The sequence below is a fragment of the Falco biarmicus genome, chromosome 5, assembly GCF_023638135.1.
Source record: "Falco biarmicus isolate bFalBia1 chromosome 5, bFalBia1.pri, whole genome shotgun sequence".
Taxonomy (NCBI): domain Eukaryota; kingdom Metazoa; phylum Chordata; class Aves; order Falconiformes; family Falconidae; genus Falco; species Falco biarmicus.
In genome coordinates, this window is record NC_079292.1 from 69,189,312 (window position 1) to 69,214,854 (window position 25,543).

The 25,543-nt window shown below is 40.4% G+C and overlaps 1 protein-coding gene across 1 annotated transcript in view; it reads left to right on the forward strand.

The window, feature by feature from the left end:
* Positions 1 to 25,543, forward strand: part of CACNA1C (calcium voltage-gated channel subunit alpha1 C) — a 486,917-nt gene that overhangs the window by 286,667 nt on the left and 174,707 nt on the right. The window contains exons 4-5 of the mRNA XM_056339744.1: positions 2,726 to 2,865; positions 10,868 to 11,007. Of these exons, the coding sequence (XP_056195719.1) occupies positions 2,726 to 2,865; positions 10,868 to 11,007 (280 nt within the window). The remainder of the gene's footprint in view (positions 1 to 2,725; positions 2,866 to 10,867; positions 11,008 to 25,543) is intronic.

Consider the following 25,543-nt stretch of genomic DNA (forward strand, 5'->3'; position numbering starts at 1 on the left):
AGGCAGGCCTGCACAGCCCTGTGGCCGCAGAACCACAGAACCAGGCAGAGCTGGCAGCAGCATTTGTCCCAGGGTGCCCAGACCTCAAGGGCAGTGTTTGCTGTTAAAACACTGAGCGCAGGATCAGCTCTAGGCCTTCCTCTTCAATTGTGCTGCCAATCCCCTTCAGATTGGACCTGGAGTTTAATTAAACAAGAGGGTGGGGCTCTCAGCATCCCCTGGCACCAGTCTTGGCTGTGACTGCCACGGAAGGCTTTAGGGGAAGGCTGGTTTTTAGGGTGTGCAGCATTTCTCCATGAGCCCACGTCTCTGTTTACAGAGTGGGATGATGGATGAATTGAGTGCACAGGGTAACCTAGAAGGCAGTCCGAATGAGAGCGTGGTCTTGGACCTGCTGTGGCCCTTCCTAGGGGCGGGGCGGGGGGGGGTGCTGGGGGGGGAAGGGGGCTTGCCCACAGCTGTGGGAAGTCCTTGGCTGAAACAGGGAGTGAGGCCCACTGATGGGCTGGGTTGCAGTGAGAGAAACCTTTTGTTTCCATCCTAAAATATATTCATTCATCCCTAGTGAGACCATCTCTATCCCAGGCACAGCAATCCCTACTCCCACCTCAGTTCAGGGCAGGTATTTCCCCCCCAGAGTCCATTTCCACCCTTCTCCAGGCTCTGAAGAGGCCTGACCTTGCCCCCTCGGCGGGGAGGCATGGCAGCTGCAGGCCTCTGCGGGGTGGCGCCCAGCCTCGCGCCGCGCTGGGAGAGGCCCGGAGCAGCCAGAAAGGTGTCGCATAGACCTCCCAGCACACAACTGTTTTGTGCCTTGTTTTGAGGGTTTTTTAAGAGGTTTTGTGACAGCTCATCTGACTTGACAAATGTGCGCATAGAGCTTGATTGTTTGGGTCTGTTTGACTTGTATGATTTGTACATCAAAGAGCACCCCTTCAGCTGTCAGCAGCAGTGGAAGGTGGAGGGCTGCCAGGTTAGTCCCTTCTAGGAACACGCAGGCCATTTTGGAGCTTTTTTCTGTGGCCAAGCCCGTGGCCAAGCCCATGGCCAGACTCCTGGTTGTTAGCACTTACATGCCAATTCCTGTGCTAAGTAAAATAACGCATATACTGTTTGTAGAGCTGGGGACAGAGTAGTCACTAGTATTGTATACTGTTGTTTCCTTCCCTGAGTTCAAGGGTAGGGAAATGCTTAGTGTGCTGACCTGTCTCCACTTGGGACAACGATGGACAAATTCGTGCTGTGGGCATGTTCAAAAGCTTTACGACTGGATCACATAACTACAAAGTGATACTTTTTCTTTTTTAGGTGTTCCCCATACTAAGCACTGGGGAATACTGCAGGCATTATGAAACCATTGTCTGAGGGAAACCAACAGTATTTTAAAGCACAAACATGTGCCTGCTACTGTCAGATGGAAATTCTCAATCTTGTAAAGTAATATGTTATTGTAAACATGCAGATGAACTGGAAATTGCCTTTTTTGATCAGTGGGTTGCTATTGAGTTGTTAATTACCTGGAGCTGAATGAAAGATGTTCAAATGGGCAGCTGTCAAACAATGGAATGATTGATGGAATACATTTTGTATTGCTGTGTCATATGAAAGTGTCATACATGCATTCAACTGGCCATAGGAACAGAGCAATTGCAGTTCGGAGCTGAAAAGAAAAACAAAGTAGTTACCTGCCTGATAGACTTGATGGGTATCCTGTAAGGATATGACCAGGAATGCCTGGGATGTTTTAATTTGTATTTATCTTAGACTTCTATTTCTTTAATGTGAACTTTTAATAACTTTGTAGTTTAATTTTGTAGGGATCTAGTGTTCTTTTGCTGTCATCTACTTTTTATGTGGTTTTTTTTCCCACTCAGCTTGCCATGCAGCACTTTTGTAGTGATTACCTAATGCTGCAGTTTCCCTCCTACTTACGTGGACGTTCCTACCATTTCTGCAACACTGCTATTCTTATTCCACACTGGGGCTAAAAAACCAGAGATGAGAGACAGTGAGCCTATGTACCAACTCCAAAAGCCTGCTTGCTTGTCCTGAATCAGACTGTACTGTCACTGGAAGTGACTTTGTTTGGATATGCTTAATTGCAGCCTGCATTTCACAGGGACATGTACATTTCTGGTGGAATGACTAAAAGCCTCTGGCATTAGTCAGCCTGATCTGTAAATCATTTATCACCAATATTCAGCCTACCTATTCCCCAGCAACAGAAAAGGGAATCCCGAAGGCGGCACAGTTTAACACATGCGTTAGTCTCAGGTGGGCCCTTCTCTTTACTTCTCCCTCTCTCTCTCTGCAGTATTGCATCCAGCAATGTTTCCCCTTCAGAGGCAGAAGAGGACTGGATGCAGTTGATTCTGATGGCTGACAATATTTGGCAATGTACTCTGTAGAGAGCTGAGTGCTCGAACATGCCTGTTGACCATCTCCCCTCCTCCTTCACACAGGACTCTGCAGTGGTCAGTCCCTGCCAAGGCAAGGGCAGCAAATCTCAGAGCTTAACCAAAATTTACTGCCACTGTCCTGTCAGACTGGCTGCACTGTGCAAGGGTTAGGAGAAGAGCCCTCTGGCAAGCCATGCATGTTAGATGAATCCAAGTGGCGAGTCAGTGAGTTGGAGGCTGCACAGGTGGACTGTGACAGAAGAAAACATCCTTATCCATGGTTTGTCACTCTTGCTAACCATTGTCTCTCTTGTTCTCTTCCCCAGGAACGAGTGGAGTATCTCTTTCTCATAATTTTTACAGTGGAAGCATTTTTAAAAGTAATAGCATACGGACTTCTCTTTCACCCCAACGCTTACCTCCGCAATGGCTGGAATTTACTAGATTTTATAATTGTGGTAGTAGGGTGAGTACTGACATTTTGTCTTTGAATGCACTGCCCGCATGGGGATACTGGCAACATTTAGGAGCCTGAGAGTGGGGGAATGCCTGGTACATTACATATGGGTGATGTTAGAGGTTGCTATACATCATGCTCCTCCTGCAACCACCATTTGTCCCTCCTTTGTTAACACCCCTATGAGTCTTTGCAAGTTTAACCAAGTTTTACTGTGTAACCTAAAAATACAGTTAACCCGCTGGTCTTCTGCAGGTGTAACTTGATTCATGCTAATTTCAGTGTGTAGCGATGATTTACCTTGAGGTAAATATTAAGGATTAGCAATCCGTTGATGTACATTTTCTGTCTGGTATTCCTTGCTGCTTAGCCTTTTCCGAGGCTTTTAATGGTTTGCAAGGCATGGAAATGAAACTGCTTTTTTACAACGGGGATAAAAAGGGGAAGCAGCGCAAGGCTGTTGGATAAAGTCAAATGCCTGAATGTGCTTAACTGGAAGAAAATCCCTTTGTTTGTAAATCTGTGAGAATATTAAAAAAAGAATATCTAGATGGGATCCTTCAGTTAAGATTGGATTGGATGACAAATAAATCTTGCCATCTTGTGAACATTTACTGATATTTCTCATTCTCAAAGATGGATGAAAAATTTAAATCCCAGGTTTTCATACTTTTTCATACAAACAGATACAAGGTCTTCAGTTTGATTGCACTTTTCTGCTGGTGATTTCAACATTTTTCATTTTGACCCTTTTAATATTTTAACCTCTTTAAAGACTAATTTTACTATTGTAGATCAAATTGCCACTTTGAGCTGCAACCTTTCTAATCCCCTTATTCCTCTCTGTGTTTTTCAAGCTTGGCATTTAATTTATTCGAATAAAAGCAAAGTCAAGCTCCTTCTTCATTTTCTACCTAAGAGTAAGAGATAAGCAAGGGGTTTGTATTGTGATTGTTGAAGGGAAGAGGTGAAGGATAAACTACCCCTGAAGACAAAAAGAACAAGTATTTCTTCACCTGAGTAATTTGTCCCATCCTCCTACCACTCCATTGTCAAAGAGTTTCATCGCCCACAAAAACTTGCAGTTTTTCACTTCTTTACCAAGGAAAGCCTGCATCAGCTCCTTGGGAAGCTGTCAAAAGGGACACTCTCAGTCATCAAAGCCTCCTCATAAATTCTGCCCCATACAAAAGTCCATCTAGCTTCTTGACCATTTTTGTGGTGGACCCGGAAAGCTAAGTCAGTAAAGTGTGCTACCCAATCCCTCCCACTTCCCATCATCATGGGGAAAAGTGGGTGGAAGGAGAATTCCCAGTGAGGGGGAAGGAGGACAAGCTGGAACCTATTCTTAGTCCCAAGACCTCTCTGCCTCCGCATGGGTGTAACACTTCTTATGGCAGTGCCCAGTCATCTTTCTGCTTTGTTCCTGCAGCCAGAGGATCCCACAACAAATTAGTAATTGGAAATTGTAAAATCCCAGCCCCTCCACTGACATCAGTGTCCAATTCTGTAGCTGGTTCTGCCTTTGAATGCCCTCAGATATCTCACCCACTTGGGAATTGCTGCTTGAGTTGAAGAAAGATTGGAGAAAAAAGTCCTGTGAATGTGGTTATTCTCATTTCATTTTTATGAGAAAGAGACTTTTTAAAGAAAGGACACATTACCTCCTCTTCATCCATTAGAATGTAAAAGAACGAGGCTCCAGAAATCACAGGGCAGCTTTATATCTAGTTTAAGTACAGTCCTTTTCAATTTTCCTACTAGGGCAGTTAATCAGCAAGATGATATTCATACTGAAATTAATTCCATTGCCAATGACAGAAACTGGAGCTCTGAGCTCTTCTATCTGCTCATGCCTCCAGCAGCTCTCAGTGACTTGATGGGGAACAAAAAATGTAACTGGGGAGGGATTACATGAGAATAATAAACGTGGCCAAAACCCCAAGGTCTCAGTTAAATAGTAACAATCTCAAGTGACAGATTTCACTTCAAGGCCAGATGGGTTTCTTTGATGTTTATCTGTTTAAAATCACTCGCACAGTGCCACAGCCTAGGCTGGTGCACTGCTTTTTCTTTCCACATCCCCTCTGCAAAATCTACATGGTGATACCATCTGTTCCTCTTCTGCCCTGTCCTCTTTTCCTAGGGGCTATCTGAAATCCCTCAATGACATTATGTTTAAATTTCAGTGTATTTGAATATTTTGTCAGGGGGGAAGTCCCATGGAAAAGGTTTAAAATAAATTTTAAAGAGAGAGAGAGGATAAAGAAACAAGTGCTGGTAACAACATTTCCTTGAGGTATGTTTTTCTGCCTATTGATGGAGCTATTGGAGAAAGCTGAGTGGTTTGGACACAGCTGTAGCACTGGGCAGAGGGATTTATTTAGTATGTGGGGCAAAGGATAGTGTGGGACTCATACTGGAAGCATCAAGTCCCAAAACGACTGTGGTAATTGCCATTTGTGCTTGTTGTGCCTTAGGAATCATCTTCATTTCCAACAACAATTGTCCTTGCTACAAAAAAAATAGAAAGGCTAGGTGGGAAGTACTTCTCCTGTACTGTTGGAAGTCAAAGGAGCATAAAGAAGACAGGTTTTAATCTTCCATTTGTCTCAAAATCCACCTAGTATACATTGCTTACCACATATATCTTGAAGAGATAATACAGCACAGTTGGCTACCTTTTTGTTAAAATGTACAAGTCAATAGAGTAAGAGGAAAATGGACGTGTGTACAATCAAGCATAAAGTCTGGAGGGGAGCCTCAGTTTCTATAAAAAATTTTTATAACAATGTGCCTGTATACTTTCCGCTACCTTCTGAAGATAGGTTCTCTGGTGTCTGAAGGGATTTTAGTGGCTCTAACAAGGCCACAGGAATACACAGCAGCAGCAGAGGGTAGCACCGAACACAACTGTTACATTTTCTGGGGAAAGGATGGACTTTAGACCTGTCAGCTTGTAACAGCTTATCGTTCTTGCAGTGTGGGAGATCTGCTTATTCATCAGCTAAGTCTTTTAAAGCTTGATTCTAGCTTATCTTTAAATAGCCTATGACCCTTCTATAGCAGCACCATTAAATGCTGCTTTGAAGAAAAATGTCTGTGTGAGGGTATCAATCAGAGGCTCTGTGAATAAGAACATTATTAGTTAAGAGTAGAGATCATACCCCTAAGCTGCCTAACGAGGCACAACCCACAGACTCTAATGATTAGTCAAATTGTTTCTTGTTTTCTTCAATTTTACTGTTCCTTTTTTGGAAAACATTAAAACTTTCAGATATAACAGTGATATCCTTTAATATTAGGCTGTTGGAGGAAATTTCTCTTGAGAGAAGACTAACTTGACAATGTTGTGGTAGGAGAATATCTGTCTTTCCTGGCAGTGCTGTGGTTTTTCTGCCAAGCACAGTCATCCTCCAAGGGCCCATAGCTTCTGCCAAAGGCAGTCTTACTTGGGAAGGTAGGCAGTGAAGGTATTTGGAAAGGATCTGAAATTCAGAGCGGACTGGAAGATGTGGTCACAGTGTATGTCTCTCTGAAGACCTGTGGGGAGTTTCTAAAGAGCAGACCCAAACACTTTCACACTCACAAATCCAGGTGAACTGTAAAACACTGCAAAAAAACGATCATTGTATTTTACTATTTCTTTATACCTATGAGGATTCTTCCAGCTACGTTTTTCTGCTGAGATTTGGTCTTAGAAATACCAAGCCCTCTGTTTTCTCTTTATATTCTGGAAGCCCTTGGCAAGTTCTTTTCTTGTGAGATAAAAATCAGTGTGGCCTCCCCACAGAGGAAGAGATGAAGAGCTGTAGAGCAGGTTACAGCCTGTTACAGCCTTATCATGCTGCTGTTGGGGTCATCTAGCAAAGCAAAAACCTTTTTCAGATTTCAGATGTCAAAAGGGAAACAGTAAAATATAAGAAAGAAAAACAGTGAAGCTAGCATCATACTTCACAAGTAAATGTTAAAAAAAAAAAAAAAAAGGTGGATGTAGTGGAATGAAGCTGGGTTAATTAACATTGATAATATACAACTGTGGGTTGGCGATGTAGATAAGATGCAGGTGTGGCTGGTTAAGTTAAGTGGTTGAGAGCCAATGAAGAGAGAGCAGCCGAGGAAGAAGTAGGGAGAAGAGAGAGAACATACATCCTGGATGAGGTGAAGTCAGCAGAGAGACTGGTATGAAGAGTATGCTGGTATGAGATGGTAAAAGACCTTGTTGTAGCTGGTAGTTTGGAGAGTGCTGTGACAGGTGGAGGGTGTCCATCCATCCATCCATCCATCCATCCATACAGGTCCATATGAGCCAAAGATTTGTTTTCTGCTTTATCATTCATGTCTGTCAGATAAATTTAGTTTAGGTGTAGTCATATCACAAGTGAAATTCAGAAATTGAGATGCTGTTAATTGTGCTTCATCCATGGAAAGTACTATTTCCAAATGAAAATAGGGCATGAATTTAGACTGGCAGATAGCTAGCTGGAAGGAAGTAAGATTGATTTCTGTATTTAAAAAAAAAAAAAAAGTGGTGAAATTTTTAGTGCCCCTAGAGGTTAGCCCTCTTGCATTTTTATACCATCCAAACTTTGATTTCTCTGTTAGCACAGCATTCTCTTCTACCATGCTTGGAGCATGCATTTCAGCTGAATCGCCTACTAAGAAGACAAGGAACGAACCACTCCACCATACCTACTGTAATCTTTTCCCAGAGGTTTTCATTGAAGAGCAGATTTTTCCCATGTAAATATAGGGTAGAAGGACTCCGGCTTCTACTGTTTTATGTCAGTAGCTTAACATCCACCTAGATCTTTTACAGTTGGAAAACAATAAGCTGAAAACCTAGAAAGAGTCTATAGAAGAAGCTACAAATTTTATATAGGTTGTGGGCTTTTCCTTAGTAGAGGATAATAGAACGGTCCATCAGAAGCCTTTACCTTTCTTCTGTGTCTTATCATTGGCGATATTTCTGAACAGGCTTCCCCCCCTTCCCCCCTGCCCACCTCTCCAGGTCAATAATGAGTTACAGCCAAAAAAGCATATGGTACTTGTAGCCTCTGAGTCATAGATGTCTGCCTGTGCCCTGACTCAGGAGGCAATAGGGACAACGAAGTAGGATTGGCAAGATGTACTATAAATTTGAAGAGTGGAGCAGAGATTCAGGCCAGATTGGGCACAGTCTAGACCCCCGTACAAAAGGGAAAGAGAGTGAAATAAATAGAGAAATAAAAAGTTGTATAGCATTGATAGAAAGAAGGATTAGTACAGGGGGAGATATTACACATGGAGTAAATGTGTTAAAGCAGGATTAGAAGGAGTAATACAATTCAGATTTAAATTTAGGTTTTTAAATTAGGAGTAGCAGGAATTACTGCAAATTATTCCTGAAGTACAGCAGGCAGATGACTGTGGATACCTCAAGGCAGTGTGTTTAGAAGTCAATGCTCAAGCACACCAACAGGGCCAGCTGGCCTATGGTGGAGCTGCATCAGACTGGGAAGGCAGGTGCTAGCTCCAGTGGAGTGAGCTGTCCTACTGATTGCGTTTCTGCTCCTCCTGAATTAATTTAGTAGTGTACCTTGTCTCAGAGTGCAGAATTCTAGAGTAGCCAATGGTTTGCTCATTGCATGGGTGACAGGAGAAGCGCTCTTAGTGCCAGCTGGCAAGAATTGCTGTTTGGTAAAACACAGGGCCAGTGATAATGGGGACCACAAGAATGGACCCTCAGTTTTGCACAGTTACTGACTCAGAGTTCCTTGAGATGTCTCGTCTTCAGCATTGTGAGAGAGCTGAAAAACAGCATAAGAAACCTTTCGCAGTGAATTATTTTTTCTCCAGAGGGTTCCAGGAGACTGGGACTGTTGCATAGGTATGTCACTCATCATCTAGTATGGGAATTCTGTTGACTAGGAAGATAGAAATGTTTGGGTAAGAAATAGAGCACATTTCTAGAGCTTAATCATTAGTTTACTGAAAGTACATTAGGACAAATTTGACCTACAGTGTTTCTATTATGAAGACCAGCAGAAAATTGCAACTGTATAATTTGTGTACACAGCTCAAGAAATACATACATTCCAATAATTCATGTTCTTTGCATCAGCCCTTGTTTATTTCACTCTGTGAGATCTGTAGCCAACGGCAGTATTTCTCATAGGCTCTGTTTTTGTCTTCTCTGCATCCTGCTTCTCAGTCTGCAACACCTACAAACTCAGCATCCAACCTCCCCACACGCAGTTTTTCCCACGCTTGTTACCTAGTTGTTAAATCTTTCTGCAGTGCTTGAAGTTGAGGCTTTGAATAGATCCAGTTAGGAGTTCCTCAGTCACAGCTGACAAGTTTTATAAGACTCTTTATATGAATTTAAAAAAAAAAAAAAACAACAAACAACCTGCTTAAGAAATTGATTTCGCATTTGTACTCCCTTAATCCACGATTTTGTGTGGCTGTAGTGCTGGGGAAATGTGTTGGTTTAGATGCTTCAGTAAGTGAATCCTCCTGTTTCTATTCAGGGCAAGCTCCCTATGTTTGTGGCCCTATCAGTAAGCTTTAACTGCAGACTGCAGGCATTGGAGCTCATTGTAAAGCAACCAGGCAGCTCAGGCTGTGCTTGATATGCAGTTTGGGGGCTCTCTGTGGAATATGCCAGTCAGGGCGTATAGATGAGATCCTGACAGAGGCACTGCAGACTGTGAAGTCTGAGAAAGAAACTAGCCAGGCTGAATCCAGGCCACGCCAACTAGGCTGTTTCTGCCATCCTAGGCAGCTTCTTTAAAGTTACCTCTGGTGCCTCCATGGCATGCTACAGACCAAGGGGTCTCTGCCACTCCCAGGCAAGCATTTTCTACAGAGTGCCAAACATACATTTAGGCTGGAACAGCTTTTAACCTCTACTGAATTTGGCTGGGTTCAAGCTGATGACTTCAAGGCTGAAAGCAATGTTATTAGAAAATTCACAAGGAATCCATCCTCCCCCAAAGGTACTAATGTTTTAACAGAAAAAAGGAAGGAGCTTCCTGAAAGCTAATTTATTAAATCAAGTTCTTATTAACACATAGGGTGAGCCTTCAGCTCTTTCACAGAAGAGAGTTGTCTTTTCTGCCTTGCTCTGCCTTTTCAAACGCTTTCTGAGACATCTCCTTAAAGCAGCTACTCCTACTAGCCAAGATAAAACATTAAGACTAGTATAATAAAATATTCTGATAATAAGACTCCTACAGTTTTGCACTTTCTCTAGCCAATGCATCACAGGATTTACAAATGGATATACAAGCGCATAATCTGAGGATACTCCCTCATCTAAAAGTTTGCACCTTGAAGGATCCCTGAGTTTTACACCAAGTTCTACCTGCAGTGACCTCGGTGCATCTTAATTCCTTGTAAAATGAGTGACAGCTAATTAATGATTGGATTAATTATGAATGTTAATTTTTTTCCCAAGGTGGATTATTGGTTAATGAAACAAGCAAAGTATTGGAAGCAGAAAGAGCAAAACCTAAAATTTGTGATTTCTTGCCTTTATGTTTATCCCCTACTGAATATGTTCAGACTGGTAAAGCCTGGAGGCTGCCTTCAAAATCTGATCCACATGCTCTGCTATTGATGACCCTTTAAATTTGGCACAAAGTATTGCCAGAATGGCCATTTTGAAGCATCCAGTATGCCCCAGCACACAGGACAGGGAGCACAGCTCCACATGCTGCCAGGCAGGCTGGTCACTGTGGTAGTCTGTAGCTGCCTGCAAGGAGCCATTAGGCTGAAGGAGGAGCATGTCTTGTTTATGTCTGCTCCAGAAACAAGTGTTTTGCAAATGGTATAGACATCACCATTAGGTTATTGCATATGGGAAGAGTCTGTCTCTCCTCCACCATACGTGAATGTCGACTGAGATGTGTGACACTCTTTGCAGGTCTGTGAGATAGTTTGGGTGATATGATGATGATGATCTCTGTTCCTGTTTAGCCCAAGCCTTGCTGTCTGCCTACAGATTGTTTCCTCTTTCTTTTTGCAGGCTTTTTAGTGCAATTTTAGAACAAGCAACCAAAGCAGATGGGGGGAATTCAATAGGAGGAAAAGGTGCCGGATTTGATGTTAAAGCACTGCGGGCTTTCAGAGTATTACGTCCATTACGGCTGGTGTCTGGAGTTCCTAGTAAGTAACATCATTGGTTTTCTTTTGTGTATGTCTGTGGTGTGGCATGGGACATGAGTAATTTATGTAACAATTTTGAAGATGGAGTGTGGTGAAGATTATTTTTGGTGTGTGTGGGAGGCCTTTTTTCAAATGAATGTGTTTGTGGTAAATGTGATGTTAATCAAAGGATGACCAAACCAGAACTGAAGAGGGAAGGAAGATTTATGGTATGTCAATCTGATTGTGCAGCCATTGTAAACAATGAAAGTGGGAGATCCAAGGTTGTCATGATTTCAAGCAAAAGATCCTTTAAAATTTTTGAATTCACAATGCATTGTTGGTATTATAAATATTTGACCTTGATGGAAATGCTGTATGGTCATTTGTGTTGATTTTGGAGGGAGAGGAGCATTTTCATTAAAATTGCATTGTCTTCTTTGCATGTGACGTTCTGATCAAGAGTGCTGTGAACAATTTAGAACCAACAGGACATAAGGCAATGGCACAGTCATGTTGTCTGTTAGCCTTACTTGCTTAAATTATTTGTAATGCCTCTGAGAAAATCCTCAAGCAACTTCTGATAGTCTAACATGCACTTCCTTATTTACAATGAAGGTATGAGTAACTGGAAGTCTACTGATTCTGTTGTGGAGGTGGAATATGGACATCACAGTATGGGAGGTTTATATCATTTGGCTTGAGAGTTTGTTATAGATGGGACCTATTGGCCTTTTGGAGAGAGGGTTAGTTGAAAGTTGTCATTGCTTTCCGTATTTATAGCAATGAGAGATCTAGTTAGCAGGAAAGGAGTTAATCTTCTCCAGAATAGCTGTGGAGTGAGCTTTGTTTAATTCTATTTGGCGAGCTTGCTGGTTTGATATCTTAAAGTACTTCTAACTTTAGTCATTCAAAAACCTTGAGTCAACTTACCATAAACTTGGTGAGATCGGCCTAAAAACCATGATTTATTTGTTAGGAAAAAGGTGTGAGGTTCTTTTCCTTTGGTTTGTTTTCTGACCCACTAGGTTATATCATAGCTATGTATGCAGGCTTTTCTCCACAGCCTTGAAGGGTAGGAACTTTTTAAATGATAGGTGAGAATCTCTGTGGGAGGAGCTTAAGCACAGACAAAAGCAAAAAATACTGAGGCAATTGACAGCACTACTATTTGATCTCACAAAGAGCCATGCTTGGTAAGCTGTCTGCAAGGCCTCAGCTTGTGCACATCTTGGGGTTACTTTGAGCATCAGTGGGCAAGAGGAAATATTGAAAAGTAAACACTGTCTATTAGCCAGCTAAAGACCTTCCCCTCTGATTCAGAACTAACATCCACTGTTCATGCCACCTCTATCGGGGATTACTGCAGTGGGTTGTTTCATGCAGGCAATAGTGTACCGTGCAATACCTTCATTCAGTCCATGCAACTCTGCTTTTGGCCAGATTTATCTCATGAAGTGTATTCTGTCTGTGGTCTTCAGTCTGCACTGTCATCCACTTAATTCCTTAAGGTTTTGTTGTTCTTTCCTAGTCCTTCTCTGATGAGTCTTTTGGCACTTTCTAGTTTGGTACCCACTGTATGGTAAGGGTAAGGTACGGAAATTTAAACATCTGTGAACTGGAATGTTCTTGGTAAGATGCTGATTATGCTGAGAGTTGCTCTGACATAGGCTGAGCTTAACTGTGCTTATAGTTCTTGCTGTTTTGGAGAACAACATGTGTTTCCCAAGACAAAGGAGGTTTGTTACTACTGTTCAAGTCTCTTGGCTCTAGTGCTCTTAGAAGGCTAGACGAAGCTGAGGGAGCCAAATCTGACACTTCATATCCACGTGTGTATATGATCTTGGTCCCAGTGTAGACTATCTAATAGTCCATTTGTGGGTTTTCTCATCAAGAGAAGTATTTAATTTGCATCAGAACAGAGCTAAGGAGCCTGGTGCATGCTAACAAATATTTAATCTAGACAGTGAAATGCCAGTGCAGAGTGAAGCAAGCAAACCATCAACTTGACCTCACAGACATTCTCTGTTATGTCTTTATGGCTCTGACTAGGGACATACTTATTGAAACAGCCTTCTTTGGGGCTTGCATGGCTTTTGGAAATCCTACTGAGGTCTGTAGCTAATACAGCCTCAATCTTCACTGGGCATTTTTTAAATGCACAAGTGCCTATTGATTAGCATAGGTAGAACTTATCACATCCCTATGTGTTAGGGCATAACTTTTCTCATGGGGCCTTTTAGATAAGATTGCCTCAGACAACCATAAATAGTACATGATAGGATTACATTATTACATGATAAGTCAGTGCAGAGGTTTAGAAGTCAAAGCTCTGGGTCCCATTCAAGTTCTGTCCCCAAGACATGATAAACAAGAGTGAGTGAGTTACCAACATTGCACTTGCTGTGTTTTGCCATCCTTAAAGAATTGCCTTTTGCTTCCTTCACCTTCCAAAATGTTGTAGACTTTTCCACTGTGAGGAGGCAACCTGCACAGATTTGTCCTAAAATTACATGAATGTAACATGCACTGTAATTTCTTCTCACTTAACAGACTCTGTAAGTGTATGGAAGCAGCATCTCATTAGTAAGAGGGGATCCTCTGGATCATTGGCAGCCACCTTCTGCATGGAAATCCCAACATCTGCTGCTTGGCTTGAGGTCCAGATCTAACCACCACTATTTGGAAAAAAAAGTATAAAGCACAATGAATCTTACAAACTAAATTTATGAAGCACGTGGTGAATTTTTGCATGCAAATCTTAAATTCATCAGGATGGGGTTAGGAAATAGGTTGTCTGAGGTGGAGACATTGGCTTGCAGCATGGAATAATTTTTTATGATGTCAAAAGGAGTTTGGGTGGATTTTGTTTCTCTTTGGCTTAATCCATAGGAAATAATCTAATTTAAAAAGGATATCTTTTGTAATCAGCTTTGGGCATTTAAAGATCACTTTCAGAATATATAGTTTCCACATAAGTATGATTAGAAGTAAGGAAAGAACATATGAAATGCCCTGTAAAGTAAACTACTAGTGTTTTTATTTTGCAGATAGAGAGACTGAAGCAAAAGTTCAAGGTTTAACACTTTCATAAGTGGCTTCTAATTCTGTATGTTTCATATTGGCTGCCAGTGATAGGTAGATCAGGGTCAACACAGGTATCTGAAAGCTTCAGATGGTCAAATGGAGGATATGAGCCTCATATGTGAGAATCCCTCCCTTTTCTCTAAGTGCCTTAGGTCCTGGGACTTGGGTATCTTTTGCCAGAAAACATCTCAGCAAAGGGGCTGTTCAGCACAGGAAGTGGTTCATCTGCAAGCAAAGTTGATTCACCAACAGGCAGATGAGCAAGGGTGCCTTTGACAATCTTTGTTAGGATTGAACTGTCCCAAGCCCCAAATTACTTTAGTGCCTCCTAAAATCAAAAGGGTTTGAGGTCACGAGTTCAAAAAAGCCTGAAGACTACATTTGGGTGACTGTCATAGGCACATAAATATTTCATAATCTTTAAGAGAACAGATGATACTTTTATTCTTTGCAGTTATATGGACATTTACAAGACCACTTGTCATAAGGAAGGACATAGACATTTTGTTTAAAAGATGAGACAGACATCTTCTACTCATGCCACAAAAACAATTGTAGGCACTGAATTCAATGTCTTTGGGTTACCATTACACCTTCAAAAATTGGTGTTAAGTATTTACACATTTTCAAGAAGTGCAATAGGGATTGATTGGGTGGTTGTGGGTTTGGTTTTGGGTTCTTTTTTAAAAAACATAGTTTGAGTTGCTTTCTTGAAAACGTTTTTTGGAGTGAGTAGTTTTTGTTGTGACTTTGAGGTATATGGCAGAGCAGTAGATTGTAGATACTTCTCACAGCTCTCATCCCAGTGCTGACAGTTGCTTTGTGAACAAAATAAAATTTAATATGGATAATTAAGCAAATTCTTTTTTAAATTATTATTTCTAATACTTTTTAAAGTCATATTGCTTCTGGAAAAATTGTCTGCTCCCAGTCTGTTTAGCATGGCATTAACTTGTAAATTAACGGGGAATATTTTCAAAAGCACATGGATGATTTAGGTTTCACGGTGGTAAGTTACCTTTGAAAATTAGACATAAGCACTTTATATCATTGATACACAGGCCAGACTTAACGCTTCAACTATTCTGTTACTGTCATACTAATGTAAGTCTTGTAGCGCATACTTTATTTCAGTTGCTGAAAAAACTTTACTGCTGGTGTACCAATGCAGTCTTGTAAAAAAACCCAAAACTTCACCTGTAAGTAGAGCACCCGTCTTAATATGGCATTAAGATCAATATATTGTCTGAGAAAGGAGAGAGAAGGAAAAAAGTTCCCTTGATGGACATAAGTAGACAAGTGCAAAATCAGCATTTACACCAAAACTTAATCACTTCAGTGTCTTGGAAACTGTTACCCAGTATCTCTTTGGCAGGAGTATAAAGCATTGCAAAGTTTTCTAGGGACAGAATCAAGGCAGCCCTTTTGTGTTAAGCCTTCTCTGTTGATTACTCTTCTATCTCCATTTTACATTATTACATATTTTAAAGACTTGTTTTAAACATTTTGTGCTTGAGGAGGGCAAAAAGAAGCATCCAATTTGGTAATGAAGAAGCATCATCCAATTAAAAAAGAAAATCACTCCTGACTATTGGAAAGGGCAATCAGTTACTCCTACACATGCTAACTCATGCCCATTTAACTTATTAAATTCCATTTATATCACCTTTATTCATGCTGCTCAATTATACCACCTCATACATGTTGTTCATCCTCTTTATGTTGTATTTTGTCTTCACGTAACTGTGGTGTTGCCACTAGTTATTGCCTATCTGATATTTGCCAAACAATTTATAAGTTCTTCTAGATAACTTGAAAGCCATATAATTTGAGTAGATGTTGTGTTCCATACTTGTATTTTCAATGAGATCTCTGCTGATCAACCAGAGTTATATGGGCAGAAGACCAAGCTAGAGAGGACACCTGACTATTCTACTAGAACAAAAACTTTTCAAAAAGAACCACAAAAAGCTAAGCCTGTGATGTCTTTGAGCTTCACTGGAGTCTCCTAGCAGGAGAGAGTTACTCAAAAGTGTCGCAGCACTCTCCAAACTATCAAGCTACAACAAGGTCTTTTACCATCTCATACCAGCATACTCTTCATGCCAGTCCCTCTGCTGCCTTCTCATGTCACCTCATCCAGGATGTGTGTTCTTTCTTCTCTTGCTTCTTCCTCGGCTGCTTTCCCTTCATTGGCTGCCCAACATCTTAACAGAACCAGCCACAGCTGCACCTTACCTACATCAACCAACCTGCTGCCCCTGAAGCCAACCCACAGCTGTATATTATCAATACTAATTAACCCATCTTCATTCTTCTACACAAAGGTAGTGTAGGTACATCTCTAGCACCAGTTCTTACATGGTGTACTGGAGATGCAATAGTCACGCAACTGGGAAATGGAGGGTATGAGCAAAAGAACCTAAGCCAGATCCTCCTCATGACAGTGCAATGTCTATCAGTGAAACAAAGGTGTGTAACTGGCTGAGTATATCTTTTTTATTTGAAATGAAATAAGATCAGAATTTTCATCCATGAATGTCTAGAGATGACTACCTTTACATGTATTTAAATAACTTACTAGATCAACTAATTTTTCAGAATGATGCTACTCTTGAGGTCTGTGATTGCTCTGAGTTCATGTGAAAATTGGGCACCTTCAGACAAGGTTAAGGAAAAATTTAGACATTTTTAGATTTTGGACTGTCTTGTTACAATTAGTCCATGTTTGCCCTGAAACACTCTTCTCTAGTAAAACTTACAATGCTTTCTCAGTCCCAGCAATGGTCTCTACCCCATATTCTTTGCAGTGTTTTCTCATCGTCACAGTCTTGTTCCATCCTTTTCCCAAACTCTCTGGCATTAATCAGATTGTTAGTATGTAGGAAAGTATCCTGTCTTAACTTGCAATGTCCTGATAGATCTGAGCCATTCAGGTGTGTATACATGACGGCATATTCACCACAGTCAGCAATGAAGATGAGAAGTAAAAAAGCCACTGAGGGCTCTATGAGAAGAGTAATGCACAAGGAAGTTTTTGCCCATTTGAAAGATGCTGGATTGGCAAAGTCGTCCATTTGGGTTTGCTGTTAATTTGTCATATTGTTGCAGGTAGGTGAAGCAAGGAAATCCCAGGGGTGATAGGACTGGATGTTTTTTCTGTCTAGATTTTGTCTGTGTGGGACACTGCCTAAGTATGTTGTACATACTAAGTTACAGTAAGGTTTCTGGGAGAAGAAAGAGAAAAAGGCTTTCAAATCCTTACAAGGTGTTTAGGCTATAGTCTACATTTTCCAGTGAAGATTGTTCTTGACTCTAAGACTGGCAATATTTTTTTCAGTTATCCCATTTTTTCACTAAATATGATCTAATCTAATAATTTCAGATCATAGGGAAACTCTGTATGATCTCATAATGCAGAGTTTCCCCCCAGAAAGAAAAATATGGGGGGACATTTATAGCAGAATATAGAGTAGCTTACAGAGTTTAAGACAGCAGGCACATGTCAGACCATGGTAATCCTCCTAATGTAAGACTTATAAGCAGATCAGCCCTCTATCTCATGTTTGATTCCAGGACTCTGCATTTGCTCTTGAATGATTTATGAAAAGTGGGGATTTGATGCTTGCTGCCTATCAGAAGGCCTTTTAGTGTTGTGAGATAGAAACTGGTACTATAATGAAGACTTAGTCTTCAATGACACCCAATTTGGAGGTAGCATACCTAACCGGGGGGCAGCAGACATAGCATTTTCTCTCTTGTATAATACTTCTAAAGCTGAATTTTTCTAGAGGCCAAACTGAACTCAGGTGTAATTGAGGCATCCTCAGAGCCACTCTACCAGATGTTTGGAGTAGGTTAGGCCAGTAAATGAGGATTAAGCACCACACAGAGAGCCCAGTTGTTGCTACAGGCACACTGCTCCTGAAACCTTACATTCTGCCTGTACTGTATAAAGCAGGGAGAATGAAATGTGATTTTTAACTACCCTCAAATGCCTTCTCCCAGGGGAGATTCACTATTCTCATTTATAGCATCATGTCAACTTGGGTGTGCCAAACCACTTTGCTGGAGGGTGAGGATGGGATCTAGAGCAACTGTGTATGTTAGTTCTTTCTGTATCTCAGTGTGCAGCAGTGATGCTTGCCTTACTCCATCCCCAGCACCTGACTGTCTTGGCCTGTGATTGCTCTTCTGCTTGGGCATGCAATGCCCTTCCCAGCCACTGAGACAATACCGCTCAATCTATTGCAATGATTCTGTTTTGCAGCCATTGAAATAAACACACCCAATGCAGTTATTTGGCTTGTGTTTAGGATTTTTAAATTTTTTTGTAGTGCACAACCAAAATTTACAACTGGAATTTCTCATTGTTTTCTGCACAGACCAAGAAAATGAACACCATTTTATATAGTGAGGAAGTAATGCAATTGAGGTAATAAACACAAAGAATTCAAGAAATCCAAAACCACATTTTATTTGAGAATTTGGAAAGTGGTAAAAAAATGTGAGCCATTACCTGCTTCTATATGTTGAATAGCACATGTTAAGTCTTAAGTTTTAAGCAAATACTAACTGGAAGTCAGAAAGACAATAGTTTTTCAAAATGTGTATGCTTCTGGCAAAGTATAGTTGACAGTCATCTGTTTTGCACATGGTTCGCTTTTTAAACACTGTCACTGGTGGAGCTAGGGGCTTAAATTTACCCTCCTGATGCGTGTGAGGTTATGGCATAAACAGCACACCAGTGGAGAATTTTGACTTGCCTTCAGTGTGAGGAGATAGGAGAAGTGGCCTCATCAAGGCTTCCAAAATGTGTAAGATTTATGTGCAGGTACAAAAGAGTAAGCTGGTGGAGACAATACACTTGGCAGTTTGCTGTCACCAAACCCATGTGATAAAGGTCGTTGACAACAGAAGGAATGGCTGCAAATATATATGGGCAAAATTTAGCTTCCAAATCTTAATTCTGCCTTAAACTTTGTTTTGTTGCATTTAATAATGCCAGCTTTTGCCAAGTCCAGTTTCTTTCTTTTCTTTTGGGCTCTAAAAGCCGTAGGAAATGTGCTCTCAAGCAGTTTTCTTATGTTCTCCTTCATTCTTGAACAAGACTTCTTGACCATCTGTACCATCTCTCCAGCACATACAGCACCGTTGAGGACAAGTTGCACCACCTTTCCCATGTCATTGCCTAGCTGTTTTTAATCTCAAGTGGCCAATTTGTTTTGCTTTCCTTACAAATGGGAAGGGAGTGGAGAAAAAAGGAGAGAACAGTCTGAACCAAATGTCCTCATTAAGCTTATTTCTTCATAGTTAACTTAAAACTCTACACATGCTTGCAAGTCCTTTATTTACTTAGGTCACCATTACTCAAGGGAGTAAACTGACTCCTGCGTAGTATCTCCCATAGGTAAAGATCATTCATGTGAGAAGGGCTTGCACAATCAGGAGCAAAAGCATGTTTCCTTAAGTGGTATAACCTGCAGAATGATGTAAATTATGGCAGAAGAGTATAGCAAAAGAGGGATTTTCTTAGTAAAGAAGAATACTCTGAGGCACAGACATCTTGTAATAAAGATTTCTCTCATATTTAAGGAATGCCAATGAAAACAGGGAAATATTTGTTGTTTGATCTTGGCTATGTAGCTCTTTTAAAAATAGCACTAACTACAAATGTACCCAATAACTGTGTCAGCTTTTATCCTACCAATTACTGTGAGTGCTGGCATGATTATTCAACATGTCTTCACAACAGAACAAAACAAAAAATCCCAATACCGTAATGTGAGACCACATCAGGGTGTAGGCAGCCCCTTCCAAATGAAGGAAATAAAACCCACGCTGACATCAAAGAGCAGACATGGAGATAGTAAAAAAATCCTGGCTTGGCTTAGTGAAGAGGTTTTTCAGAAGAGCTCTGGATGGATCAGGCTTTCTAGCACCTTTTTTTATTCTTCATGTAATGCCCAGAGTTCTCATTCAGAATGCACGTAGGGCATGGCTCTGAGAGAGAGCCCATGCCATTAAGATGCTTGTCCTAAAGCAGCTGAAAATCTAGGAATGCCATCTGCTGTCTCCTAAGAACAGTTTGAGTTGTTTAGAAATGCTTTTGTCTGGACCATAAAGGAACAGAAGTATACATACAGATTGTAGCTAACTGGTATCAGCAGGAGTGTGTTGGGTTCCCAGTTGCTCATTTGTAATTGCCTCATTTGTTGCTGCCTCCATGACAGGCGAGGGAAGATATTGCTGTTCCAGATCAAAATAGTAAGGATATGATCTAGTCTGTTTTCTTCTTGTGTTCTCTCCCAGATGACATCTCTACTGTATCTTATGTAGTCCCAAACTTACATCAAATGTTATTTCATACTTTGGTTCAAATTGGCTAAATTTTGCATTGCTTATTAAATTAAGTTCTGGTAAGGAATGATTTGAACTCCTTTGTTCATTTTCTCTAAAGTGAATGTACATCTATTAATTTGTTACTGAACTGTTGGGACTTTTTAACATGCCTGAAGCTTTCTCATCCTCTCTTGAAGAGGTGACTAACACACCAAGTAGCATTTGTTTCAGAAGTGGGACAACAGAAAGTTCACAGAAGAGTGTTTTCCTCAGGACACAAGGCATGCTCCATGACTCTAGTATCATTTGAATTGACTCTGTTTGTACCGGCCTTCCAAAAGCATTGTTAGATGCCTGTGGTCATTGTGATTTTCACAAAGTAATATCAAAACATCAGCAAAGCACAGAGCAGTGGACCAGTCAGATAGTTCTCTCCACCAGTGAGTACATTTTAAGTCTTGTTTAGTCTCCAAATACAGTATTTTTTTCAGTGATTATCTGAATTTGTAATAATATTGCTTCTTGTACAAGTGCTATAGGAAGAAAAAACCCAAAGCACACTGAACTGAGAGGAGGCAAATCTGAGGAAATATATTTTAAAATTTCAGTGGCTACATAAATCTATTGGAGACCTTCCCTCTGCTCTTTAATCAAGCTTCTCCAATATCAGCTACTGCCTTCTGAGTTACATCTGCTTGATATTACTGTGCTAGCTGAGAACACAGAAATATTGGCTGGTATGAACAACTAATAAACTTTTCTATGCTTAAGATGTTCACTGATGGAACAAATCATATGTTGATGTGATCATAGGGAAGTATTGACCAAAGGCAAATACAGCCCACCTAACTTGCCCCGTCTCTTTATATTTTATCGAAGTTATTTTATCAAAATTTTCTTTCTGCAAGGGAGAAGGGAAGATCAGTCATCTTTCTTAATCTCCCTTTTTCCCAGAAGCAGATCCAATTCCTGTTTAACACATGTAACAATAACCTATCCCATATGTGTTTTGCCCTTTGTTGCAACTATTTTCCTGAGTTGGCTGAATAGCTATGCCTCTTATTTTTTGAGTTTTTATCTTTTCCTGGTTTGCCTTGCCACATCAATCACAATTCAGAAAACATCTGCTAGCCCTCTGCAAAAAATCTTTTTTTAAACTTCAGTAATGCTAAAGCTGCTCAACATCTTTACATCAGAAGCATTTTTGACAGAAAATAGCTGATGAAATAAAATAAATAGAAGAAAATATAAAAATTCTATTTTTGTCACTTTTTTCATATGGCGTACTAAATTTTGTTTTCCTCAAGAGTGGAAAGATCTATAGAAATCCAATTTCATTATCAGATTACAAAACCTCCCCTCTAAATTTTCTTCAAGAACCTAATCTTTCAATCAGATACCATTCTTGCAGAGGACTTCCCTTTTTTGAAGGCAGTAGTACACACCTGGTCTGAGAATTGGGACATATCAAATGCTCTGTATCTTAGATGTAGAATCTGTTGGTTTGTTTCCTCTTATATTACTGTTAACACATTAAACTAGAAGCCTGGCTAACATTTCTGTCTTGTTTTGTGTTGGTTGTTGTGTTTACTGATTTTTTTTTCTGCAGTAACTGTTGCTTCTTGTTGTTCAGCACATTTCTGCAATTGATGTTTTATCACAGGTTGTTGTTGTATATTGGTTTTTTAATATGTGATGGAAGTTACCAAAAGGTAAATTTCCTTTCAATCAGGTTTGATTTCTTGGTCAGAAATCAAACCAGTATATCCATGTATCCATACACACAGGCTTTACAAAGGCCTGTTTTAGATCTAACAGTTCTGTTGTTTAGTATAAACAGCACCCAATGAAAGAATTTAGGGTTGAATCTCACCCCTATTCTCAAAATATAGGTGAAAATTTAAACTCAAGCTTTAGCCCATCTTTTTCTTTTCACATTCCAGTGTTGACACTGTTATTTCATTTAAAATCCGTAATTTGGAGGGGGGCAAATACCACTCAGATTTATATTTGTAGACTTCTGTATCATAAGGAATTTAATTTAGCTGTTTATTTTGTAGCAGGAAAGCCTTATTATTCCCTCTTGACAGCTTATTATATGTAAAAGGAAATTCAAAATAAATAAATGTTTAGTTCCAATGCATTCCAGCAATATGCACGCAGTCTGTACTAAAATCTTTGGAATTGTGCAAGTCATAAAGAAAGTTACAAAGGAAGTAAATATCAATAAAGAACCATTCTTTTGTCTGACAAATACATTTTTGTGAAAACTGCAACCATTAATTTTTCTGTCCAAACAGCTACTTAGTGAGCTAAGGGAGGTTTTGCTTATTATATCAGAAGGCATTTTTCTCCCTAAAGCTGTTTTATTATCTGATGCCTGCAAGCAGAGCTTAAGCCTAATCAGGTTTATAAAAATCAAAAGCAGTAGTCTTACTAATGTGGAAAATAAAAAAAGCTGGAGCTTAGGTAGTCTGAGTTGGGACTGATTAACCACTGAATAGATGAGTCCCTAAATCCAAACTCTCTTCTTAAAACTAAGAGGCAAAGTTGTTCAGATTTATCTGGCCATGTCTTTTCAAGGATTTTGCCATTGTACCATGAATTTTCATTAACAGCATTTTCAGTAGTTTAAAAAGAGAAAACAAATCCCATGTGTGCATCAAGACAGTAACATGGCAGTGGTCACACATCATGTGGTTCACGTAAATTCTTTCTTTACCTGATCAGGTAACTTTCTATTTTTAGGTTCTCAAAATTCTCCTGAAAACCCTGTATGACACTGATTTTGAAAACGTCATGCTATCTATGTCTCTCCAGAGCTTAGTCTAATCTAAGCCCATTAAGCACTATCCGAAGTTAGGAGGTGGAGTGAGTTTTCCTCTCCGGGGCTATATAGCCTGTTTTTGTCACATACAACGCTGCAGTTCTAGATAGATAGCTATCTAAAGAGAAAGTTTTAGGGTTTATCCAGTATTTTGTTGTACTTTTTCTATCATGAGATGGTAAAACTTAGCGTAGCTCATGGTATGCCAGTTATGATAGGCTTGGAGCATTTAACCTGCAAGATCAATTTTTGTCATCAATGTATTTTTCTCCAAGTACCACAAAACTGTAATATTATCATCTCTGGGTGCACTTCTACATTTACAGGATCCCTGTTAACATCTGTTACCTTGCTAGCTTTTACCTTTTCTAAACCTGTTCACAAGTGGTAAGTTAGAAAGAGCAGCAGGAGAATGAGCTCAGACAGCTAAAAGACTCTTTGTAAGACAGGAAGGATTATTTAGTGATGAAAAAAAAAGGGGCTAATGTCCACTTACCTGGGGAGCTATGAGAATGAACAGTTAAAAATAACGCTGTTCATGATCCTGAGGTTCTGGCAGCTTTACAAAGGCATTTGTAATCCAGCAGTCATTAGTCCTCCACTTAAATGCTGGTACTGTCACAATTGAGACCCAAGTGCTTTGAAGCCCATTCCTGTTACCATGATGCTTTAGCACTTACAGGTGTCCATAGTTCCTTGTTTCAAAAACTACATCCTTAGGACACAGTAATGTGTGTAGTTATTCCTCAGAGCTGTGTACAAACAACATCTGGCATTCTGAAACAAAGCTCTTTCATCATTTCAGTTTTCTCAGTTCGGAGACTGAGATATATTGGTTTGGGGGTTTTTATGTTCACTTGACCAGACTAAAGATGGTACAGCATTTTGACACATTCCTATACCAGTTATGTGAGTGAATCCGGTGGCACAGAACTGGATCAAAAATTTGCTCCGGTACTGCAGCTTGCAAGATTGTCACAGCTGTGCTTGAACATGAAGAAATTAAAAAAAAGGTGGAAGTGTGATGGATCATCTCACTAAGAACATGCGCAGTCTTCTGGCCAGACTGACTTTGGTTTTGCATAGCTCCGCAGGGAGAGGGGCAAATAAAAGTTCTTCCTATTTGTGATCATTCACAGTGATTAGGTATAGATAAAATGAGCCCAAGAACAGTTTTCTTGGAGAGCCCATGATTGTCCATCAGCAGAAAATTAAAGCCATTTCCTAGGAAAGCATGACAGCTGATTCTTGCTGGCCTAGGAACTGCCAGGACTCCTGCATGCCCTTTACCTGCCTTACCTTCAGCCCATCTTTAGGAATCCCTGTCGGGCAGTGAATGCCTTACCTCACCCTCCCCCATCTCAGTGTAAGACTGCTTTACAGCACACTGTGGTCCTTGTTCAAAACAGCCTCAAAGTAAACTTACTGAACTTCATTTGTGGTTTTGCTCGAAATGGTCTTTTTTCTGTGATGTGCAGTTTTCAGCAGATAGGCAGTTGCCGCTTTTCTCTCCATGCTCCTTCTCTGTATGCAGGTAGCTGCATGGGAGGGACACTACACCTTTTTTTTTTTTTTTCTTTTTTTCCACTTTTTTTTTTTTTTACATTCAAAGTCTGTGTATCTTGTGTGGACCTCATCCTCAGCTGAAATGAGCTAAGATCAAATGGCTGGAAAATAAAGTTGAGATTGTAGGAGCCATCTGATGTGCTGGGACTGGAAAGATGGCAAGGTCTTCTAATCAGCAAGCAACTTTGTAAGAAAGCGAATACTTACATACTTTGAAAAAAAGCTGCTAAAAAAGGTTGAAGTCCCCAGGAGGGGAGAGGGATGCCTCTGTGACTGGTAATAGAGGTTTCTTCCAGCAGAGAGGCAAAAAGCCTAAGGCAGTGTGTACATTTATCCAACCATCTTCCTCAGGCACCCAAAAACTGCAGCTGAGTGGCCACCATGCTGAGGGCAAGCTGTATTGTCTGGCTGCCTATGTTAGGTCACTGACAAGCAGAGGACATTGAAGATTAATTGCTTCCCAAGAAGAAAGGATCCAGAAGAAAGAGCTGGGTTTTGTTGTGGCTTTTGTTTTTGTTCTGCTATTCCTTTCTCGCCTCAATGAATGAGGCAAGGGCAGTATTGCAAGACTTGACAAGTACAAAACAATAGTATTTGTGTACACATGCCCATTTGTATGAATCTGCTTTTGTGTGTGTGCATGTATTTCAGTTTGAGAAGTCAATGAAAACATGGTTTGAAAACAGAAGAATGAGAACGTTGGGAACAGATGCCAAAACTTTCTTTTTTTATGCA